A 9,789-nucleotide genomic window follows, 5' to 3' on the forward strand; every position below is an offset into this window, starting at 1 on the left:
AAGAACACTTGTAGCAGAATTTAGTGAATGATATAGTGTGTAACTACCATAGTTACAATTTCGTAAAAACAACTGCAGCAGTGTGCAATTTGATAGAGCGTTAAAAACATGCGAACGATTGAGGAACAGTTAGATTAGAATATGCAATTAGAGAAAGATAGCAACGCTATCGAAAAGATAAACCTACGAATGCGGTGCATCTTTAGAATGAATTATTGCAATATTCAGCCATGATATCATTAGAATCTCATATCTCAAATTCATCGTATCTCTCACCACGAAGAATCTAATTTACTGCTAACAAGGTATGTAATGACCGCGCACACACGTGGAGTAACTTCGTGAATATCGATCTACGCGGAATTAATCCGACTTATTAAGCAGCCACGGAAAACACGACTCATCGTGTCTACGACGAATCGAAAAAAAAAAGAAATCCGACACGCAGAAACGAATCGATTCATCTAGCCGCGTCGAACGGCAAACAATCGCTTTCAACGTGGACACGACACGTGGAGCACAAGGAGAGTTAACTACCGATACACAATCGGCATAGGGACAAAGAATACAACCAGCTTGCTCATTCTCATCTTACGTTGCTACATTACTCGATTCGCAGATTTGATCATTCCAATTAATAATGAAACTATGCTTATTTTTGAGATTGTACGAAGGAAGGTCCTGTCACAATGCTATAACTAATCAGTGCTATACATATCTCTTCCGTTAACCAAATAACCACCAATAGTAGCCGACCACCTTTCGATGATAGTGTTAGCATAACACAGCTGCTATTGATAGCAAACATGGGTAGGAACGAAAAGAAAACACGGTATTTGGACACATGTGAGTGGTAATTGAAGAAGATGCGCCCTTATATGCCGAGCATTCATCTGACAAATCCATTCATCCGTTCACCTGAGCCACGGCGGCCTTGAGCGATCCTACGGCGCGCATACGGGCGAGAGAAGTAACCATCGCATTCCAACGGCAATGAAAGCGTGCACGAATCGAGCGGTGCGTCGACGAGGAACGAAAGAACGGTACTTAAGGGTCCGCTCCTTTCTCGCGGCTCCCGTGAAAAAAATACTTTCGCCCGGAGGTTCGTACGAACGACGAGGACATTGAAGAGAGGGGCAGTCGGGGGCGGGGATCATTCCGAACGATGACTAGGCGATTTCTCCCATTCGTCGGATGCTATCGCCGGATACTCGGTCCACGGAAATATTCCGCGAAGCCGATATCGGATTCATTGCTCACGAATCCGTTCTGAAGCGTTCCATCTTCGGTCGAGCTTGTTCATTAGCACGATAATGGGTTACTCGAGCGGCGAGCCCAGCTTCTTCTCCTTTCGAATCGACGTTAGATTACGCGCATTCCGAACGATACCTGGAGCCATCGAGATTCCCTCGGCCAAGAAACTTCTCTCGGTCTTCGTGACATTACCTGCGGTTTGTACGCGAGTTTATGCGGTCGTTTATCGTAATTCGGGCGGGACGACTAAAGAGACCCGCGGATGCAGAATCCGCGACGATTAAACGCACCAGATACAATGTCAGTCATGGAAAATCCTGGCTCCAGGAGATAATACGAATCTACGTGCCTGTTAACATTCCGTTTGGTCGTGGAACGGGTTGCCGACTCGATGAGCCGCGTCTCGATCTTCCCGTCGAGCTTCACCATCCACCTTAATTAGCCCTGGATTTATAATGCCGCAAATCGAACGCTCGATTGATCATTTTAAGAGTTGTTTCACGAGCAAGTGGTTTTATTATCGTTATTATTATTATTCTGCTGATACGCGAGATGCGTAGCGAGCAGAGGAACGAAGAAAAGGAAGAAAGATGGCTTTGTAGTTGAAAATAGACGTGCAGCTAGTGTGTATCGGGATTGACGATCGAACGCGTTAATAACAACGTTAGTGTGGCCGCGTAGAATACCCTGTGGGATCTCCTTATTAATTTTTCGCCCGGGCGGATCGCCGTCGTAATTTCTTCCGCGGCCGAGATATTCAGCTTTTGCTCGTAATTATATCAGCGACGATTTAAATTCTAATATCCGAGCACGGCGAGTCCGCAAGCCGGTTAATGATCTCTCGTCACGAGCGGAGAGCGCGACAGAGCGGGACCCTTGCTGGAGAAAGAGAGAAAAATTAACGCTGAAAGTGCCTGTGGTGCAACAGATCAAAGTAAAACGCGGTTAACGTCGTCACCGGTTTTGTCGAACGTGAAACGACCTGGGCCGCGATATCCGTCGTTAAAGATACGTGTTGAACGAGCAGAAGCTCGCGTTCCCGCTCGAATAAACGTCACAATAAAAAAATTTCTTGACCACTGCGAGAAATCGTATGGAAAACCAGCTCGTTGTTGTGAAGGAAGACGTTCTCTCGACCAATATCTCTCTAAGGCGAGCATAATAATATTTGATCGAAAGAAAAAATGGAAAAAACAAAAACGGGGTTTTACCGCTAATGCGAATAAAAATGAGTATAGATGACAGTATTAGTTTAAGTTGCTTGTTCTCGTGATTAACTGTTTGGTATATGTACATATATACTACTATCCGTAATCACAAACAGCTTCAAACAATTGAATCCTAAATGATAAATGTAAAATCTGTTCTATCGTTATCTACAACAAATACCAAATTGTGCGTATTCTTTTTCGGTAATACGATGACCTGGTTACACAACTTTACGTGGAAAAAGCAAATAAAGGGTGGAGCGTTCGCGCAACGGTGGAGAAAAATGGGTTCTCGAGATCGAAACCGTTCATTATTCCTCCCCTTTGAGCGACACGACGATGTATTCCGTTCTGTTAATGTGTAACGCGACCAACGATTCGAATCATTGTTACGTAACGAACGAATGCGACTAATAAGACGTTGTCGTGTAAACGAACGTATTTAACGACCCGCTCACAGCGCAACGTAAGCGTGCTATGCTCGTTTCTACGCGTTATCGTCCCAGGCTTTGCAATAACGATCATTCGTGCTGCTGTTGACACAGGTTCAATAAGCGGAATGAAAGATTAACGACCTACTTTGATTTTCCACCACTATTACATTTTATTTTTAATCTCAGTCTTTATAGGTTCACTTTTTACTAATCTTAAATTCTGTTGCAACAGCTTTGCGATATTTTTGTATTCTGAACTCCGAATCTTTTAATTAGAGAGATCTCATTACGAATATGATTCTATCACCAAAAATTACAGAACGTGTAAAAAGGATTTAATCGAAAAAATCTTGCTATTTCTAGAACGATTAATTAAGTTCTGACATGTATAAATTGTCTTACTTCTTTCGTCCATGAAGTCGTGATATTACTTTTTGTGGTAATCTATTATCGTTTTATTTAAATCCATCGCGTTGCATATTATGATACTTCGATAAATCTGCAATGATCGTTTTTGCTCCTCCTTCGCTATTTAAATATACCTACATATACGTTACGTTTATTTATAATTATCTGCACAGGCACGATGCAAATCATTTTTAGAATGAGATTAACATTTTTTTTACAACGTTCAGATATGCACTGTACGGAATATTTTGTTACTTGTAATTTCTTGGATTCAAATTAAATATGCATAATTTGTTTTTTTTTACCGAGACTTCAACGAAAACGTCAATAAAGGCATTAATAATTAATAGGATAATTTTATTTCAGCGTATAACATTACTTTACTCTTACGTGTAATTAGCGTGTAATTATTAATTTTTCTTTTCCTTTACCGATTTACCGATTCTTTCCACAAAAAAGAAACGGAAAAGGAAGCAAAATTAAGCCTGAGAAATTGAAAAGAACATTCATCATTCAGAATCACCAGTTTCCCGGACAGACGTACGTAAGTATATATAGGTATGTACTAACGTCTTGGCCAACATCTTCATAGAAAAAGAAAAACAAGTGAAAAGGAACTAAAGAGAAAAACCGAAGGAGAGCAACGAAAAGAAAAAAGAAGTACAGACCGGACACTCGAAGGTGGCAGTTTTCCAGCGCAGCAGCTTAGCCGGTACAGTTGAAAGAGATACGTGACGCACACATGCGCGGCCGGTTCAGGGGGAGCGTCGCGGACAATGCCAAGCTGCGCTACGACGACGTGCGTACGAGGTGACTGCCTGTGTTCGGTGTTTCGCGAACAAATGGGAGAGCATCGTGCCGGCACCCTGGCTCGGTGGCGAGGAGATGCCGGAGGAAAAGGGACACCGCCAAGAACGACGACGACGACAACGACGACGATGACGACGACGACGACGACGGCGGCGACGGCGACGGCGACGAAACAACGACGAAGACGAGGATGAGGAGGTAGAGGAGGAGGAGAAGGAAGAAGAAGAAGAAGAGGTCGAAAGCATTGTTCCGCGCCCCTCGCACCGTACACCGCGGACCGCTCGTTTTTCGTCCCACTACGCTTCATACCGATGCACCATGCGGTACCTTCGCTCTCTCCCTTTCTCTCTTTTTCTCCACCTCCCTAAAGCCATCTCAAACGCACCGGCCCGTGCTCAGGTGTGCTCCATTGTTAAACGCCCCACATATCGCGTACGCGGCCCGCGCTTACCCTCTTTATTATGTGTTTGCCCATTATAACGAGAGTGAGAAAGAGATACGAGTCGAAAGCGGAGCAACAGAGACGACGGGAAGGGGATGGAATAAAAAGGACACGTGGGGTGAGGAATAGACCAGAAACGCAGAGCCACTGGCTGAGGGATCAAGTGGCATTGTCCGGTCCGACGATGCCCTCGCTTTTGTAAGATCTTGCGCATCGCTGCCAGCCAGCGATTCGAATGCCTCCCGTATACACAGAGAACGATAAAACATCCCGAGGAACGAATTCACCTAATGTCGCTTAGCTCTGCTTGGAAATGGAGAGTCGTGACCCTGGGCCAGGAGGAAAGCTCGTGGAAGGTAATAAGTAAGGATTTTTGCTCGTTCCGATGTTTACATTATGTTCAGCCACGGCAACGATGCGAACTCAAGGCGTTTTGTTGGTCCCTTTGCGGAAACATTTCGCGACTCAGAAAACGAAGGAAGGAAAGAGAGACAGAGAGAGAACTATGACTCTTTATCGCCAGCTCGTAGAGTACAGTACGCACGGGATACGCGTTTCGTAGGGATTTTTCAACGGTACCAATCGCGCGATTTCCCTCGGTTTCCAACGGGCTGAACGTACCGTATCCGAGAGTACGAGTACGTAGAGACTTCTCGCGTAGTTTCGAACGGGTTGGGATTGAACTCAGACGCAAGGGCTCGCCGGGAGAGGCATAGCCAAAGGGATTTACGCGGTACTCGACGCGGACTCGACCTTTAGGGTCGACCCATTGAAAAATTAGTAAATTATTTAAGACTCCGCCGGCCACGTCTGTGCTTGTTCGCGGTTGATTTATTTCGACTATCGTGATGCATGGGCCGGCTATCCAATATTGTAATACGTTTTGCATACGTGGTATATACGCGCGCGTACGTATCATTGTCGACGTTCCGTGGCCTAGCGATTGAAACACTACCCGGGCTATATCTCAACAGGTTCGCCGAGCGTTATGAGCGGCTGCTCTACACGGCATTATGTTCTCTGGATGGGTTGGAACGATGCGAAGGGGAGAAGAAGAAGATACCGGTCGCAGTTGTCGGATCAGAATCCTATATTATCGCGCTCTAGAAGCTCCGGGGCAGGTGTATCGGTGACCCTTGTCTTAGCACGTATTCCACACGCATTTTACACCCTACACCCCGGCGGGATAAGACAAAGCGAAATATACCATCGACTATGGCGCGAGAGGACGGCTCGTTCTTCTTCGAGCGCAACAGCTCTAACCGCGACCGCGTGAAACGCCTGTCCGCCAGTTTTTACGCTGTTGCAGCGTTCAAACTGTTTTTAAAGAACCGGTTTCATACCGATTACAGGTGTTTATTATTGTACTTATGCAACGCCGGATTGTTACCGACACCAAGTTATAGGACGAGGTTTGATTTCTATTTTCAGACTGGATAAAAGGGACAGATTCATTGGAAAGCAAATGAAATTAATTAATGACAATTTTTCCGACCGCCGATAAATCTTATACGAATGTATGGCAATGTACAGTGTAGAAGCACATAAATCTATTATACTTTATTGTCATAAATTCGTTACTATGGATAGATTGTAATACCGATACCTATTATGCATACCTATTATGCATCTTGTTGTTAGATTATTTGCTTTTAATTGTTATACTTTGGAATTCAAATTAATCGCTTCTATGTTGCAAGACGCCTCTTTCTAGTTTACCTGTGCTAATTCCATGCATTTCAATATGAACAGGATACACAAGTTAATTAGGAAAATACGCTGACATGTTATCTTTATATCCTTGGAAAAATGAGACATCGAAGTGATCATATACCGGTTGTTGCTTAAGAGAATAATGAGTTTGAACTACTATCGTATTGTTAAAGGTATCGCGTACCAAGTACGTTTAATAAATCGAAAATAATCGTTAGATTGCTTATAACTCTTGACAGACGTCTAGCTGCTACGAAATACCCAATTTTCGAGACGTCGATACTAAACTAATCTAACATGCGTAAGTGCATTCGACCCTTGAGCCACCATAAATGATTTTGTCGAGTTACCGGTGCACTTACTCACTCGACGTCATTTTTCACGCTGACGTTCTCTTTAATAAGTAAGCAACAAACCTCATTTAACATCTCGCACGCACCGAGCTGTTCCACGGTTCCCCCTTCGGAGAACTTGTCAGAATCGAAAATCGCAATTTTCCCGTTAAATACACCTCGCCAGTTAAGGGTTACACTAAACTTTCACGCTTATTAAGGAGGCAGAATCGCGGTGCACCGGCAGCGAGTTAGCTAGCTCGCTCGTGCACACGCAGGCTGCTTGAAATTCACGCTATAAGTTGTATCAACGTCCCGGACATTCAATCCCGGCGTACGTTGCGCGAGCCTGGCCGGTAATGAAACATTTAACGCGCGTTCCCTTATCTCCGCATCTGGTAATATACAACGAACGGTGAGTACGGTGAGGTGCGATAATTCGAGCGCGCGCGCGGCGATTCGCGCCGTTTTTCTCCCCACCATCGGGTACACCGTTCCCGTTACATAATGGCGAGCCTCGAAACGAGCAGGACTGCCACTGAAAAGCAGTCGTGCCCGCGGTGTACAACTCGTTAATCACACAGGCGAATGCTGCCGCGAGTTTTCAAAGCTTTCGCATATACACATGTACGTATGTACACAGACTCGACCGACAGTCGACATTCGGTTCGACAACGTTCTACGTCAAATCCGCGCCGATTCTCTAATTCATCGACGCGTGCGCCAGTCTTTCCTCGCATTGCGAATCGTTTATCGCGCGATCTCCGCCACGATAGTCTATCGCGATGCTGCATTGCACCGCGCGAAAATGTTTTCCCCGTGGGTAAAGCTACGCGCCGTCCCTGAATGCCAACGTTCTACGATTCCCCTTGACTTTTGTCCGGGGCACTTGAGTTATGTTAAAGTCGGCACAAAGTATAGAAAGTCGGCTCGTACTCACCTCCGAGACAATCGCTGCATTCTACTGTCGTACGTGTCAGCTCGTCAATATCGACGATACGACGTACCTTTACCATTGATTTCTTTGTTAGAGGTTGTTGCACGTTTCACGAATCAGCCCGCGGGCTTATTATCTGATGGAACGTCTGAAACGATCGTTCATTCGAGGGGAAAAGAATGTGGGAACTTACCGGTGCCCGTCGAAGTACTGCGTTCATTGGCCAGAAAATCTCTCGTAGATGTCAAGTTTGTAAACACTGTATGTAAGCGTAGATGTCAGAAATATGTTGTCGCGCATGTGCGTCACAGCGATTGTTTACCGTATAACCACACGCGACGCGGTCAAATGCGTAAATTCGTATGCGACTGTTAACGAATGTGATCGACGAATCACATACGATATAACGATCACGTAAATCAGCACTTGTTATTCAGAAATACGGTCGTCGTGTGTACGTAACTTCTGCTCGATACAACAACTATTTACGGAAAAACGAACCTTTTTCGACCGGCTACACGCGGCAACAACTCGAACGCAGCCATATTTGTCTGTTGACTGACAGATGACGCGCCGCGGTCTCTCTAGCGGCAAAATTCGAAATTATAGTGCGCGCTCAAGCGTCGCTGCGATGTTGAGATAATTGAAATGATTTCTTGTTAGAAGGGTAAGTGAATCATTGCTATTGGCATTGCGAGTATGGCTTACGCTGTTTTAATAAAGATGTATCACTGTTTCCTTACTTTACTTAAGTCGCCGTTGCCTTTTATAGTTTTCTATTGGGTAACTATAGACTTCACTAGAATAAATTACTTTTAATAGGGTACAAAGCAACGAATCTAAGAAGTATATTTAAATGTAATTCAGAGGCTCATGTTATTTGCCAATAATTTATAAGAACTAATAATATGAAGGCCCTTTCGTTACCGCAGTTTAAGTAAAAGTCGTTGTTCGCAGGAAAAATTTCAAACTTTAAACATGTTGCATAATACGACAAATAGCTTTAGATATACAATAATAGAAAATGATAAGTAGACAATCCAAGCGGCTTTTAGAATGCGTCACATATATGTGAGGCGTAGTAGCGGAAGGCTTAAATACAACGTCTTTCAATTGATAAGAGAAATAGCGACACATTGTGACTCCGAAGATAAAGACGAATTGTAAAAACAAGATGAGTCTTCAATCCACTATAAACGTTTCGTCAGAGCATACACACTAAAAATTAAAATCTTGATACGCATTTTCCATTTTAACGTTGATATCACCTCCAGCATCGCTTAGAATTGTAATATTTCTACAAGTTCGACGGGAATTGCAACACGTTGTTAATAGATTCACGTCCGTCCGTCGCATGAGCAGGATTCGTTCAAGGTGCGGGTATGATTAGTAATTCAGATCACCGCGAAGTAAGATATTACGCGGCCGGAGTAATTACGGCGTCGGTACGAGTTCTGAAGAGTTCCGAAGATTTTTCCGCAGCGACGTGTCTCCGTTTAGGATGGCTATGCAATTAATGAACCGTCGCGAGCACCGGCCCCGGCACGCCGATCCAGAGTTAAATTTAGCAAGATTTAGCATAACGCTTGGTTAATTAGTCGAATGGAATCTAAGGCATCCGATTAAAGGGGAGTTCGGAATAGGGAACAGAGGACACGGCGGGGCAGCGCTCGCGTGCGTGTAGATCGCGTCCTTGTGTTGCCAAATAGGTAGTGGCGACATCTACTTGGCGCCAGTCCACTCGTTCTGCAAGCGTACCATCCCGACACGTTCTATACGTTGTCGAAGAAGGAAAGGACAGAACACGGAGGACCAGAGAGCAGTACGAAGACGACGAGGTGGAGGACGCGTAGTTCTGTGGCTTCTTCCTCTTGGTTCGAAGTTGCAGCTCTCACCGGCACACGGTTGGATCGCCTCGGAAAAAGTTCTTCGCAAAACCAGCGGCGTAATATACGATCCTAGGGTCCCGACCGAGAGCGTCCAACGTTTATCTCTTTCCGATACGGAAGTCTGCCGGAGGAATTAATTGCCTGCCGTGGCACCTTACCACGGCTCCGGCGGCGTCCCGATGCAATATCTGTTCTCCTCCGAGCCATTAGCCGGGCGCATACTTTACATTAGAAAGCACGTAAGAACCGTGAGCACAACGAGGAGACCTGTTCTCTCGCGAAACCTTGTTTTGCAGAATTCTCGCTTCCCCTCAGCTGCCGGCTGAGCTAAAAATCGCTCGACGAAAATCTATCGGCGTGCC

The 9,789-nt window shown here is 45.0% G+C and overlaps 1 protein-coding gene across 2 annotated transcripts in view; it reads right to left on the reverse strand.

The window, feature by feature from the left end:
* Sox102F (transcription factor Sox102F) overlaps nt 1-7,955 on the reverse strand; it is a 205,876-nt gene extending 197,921 nt beyond the window's left edge. The window contains exon 1 of one of the 2 annotated variants that reach the window (XM_076624362.1): nt 7,732-7,955. In XM_076624362.1, the coding sequence (XP_076480477.1) occupies nt 7,732-7,758 (27 nt within the window). In that variant the 5' untranslated portion in view covers nt 7,759-7,955. The remainder of the gene's footprint in view (nt 1-7,731) is intronic. The other variant, XM_076624365.1, reaches the window with a different exon arrangement.
* Nucleotides 7,956-9,789: the final 1,834 nt, after the last annotated feature.

This window comes from Bombus vancouverensis, chromosome 2 (assembly GCF_051014615.1).
Source record: "Bombus vancouverensis nearcticus chromosome 2, iyBomVanc1_principal, whole genome shotgun sequence".
Taxonomy (NCBI): domain Eukaryota; kingdom Metazoa; phylum Arthropoda; class Insecta; order Hymenoptera; family Apidae; genus Bombus; species Bombus vancouverensis.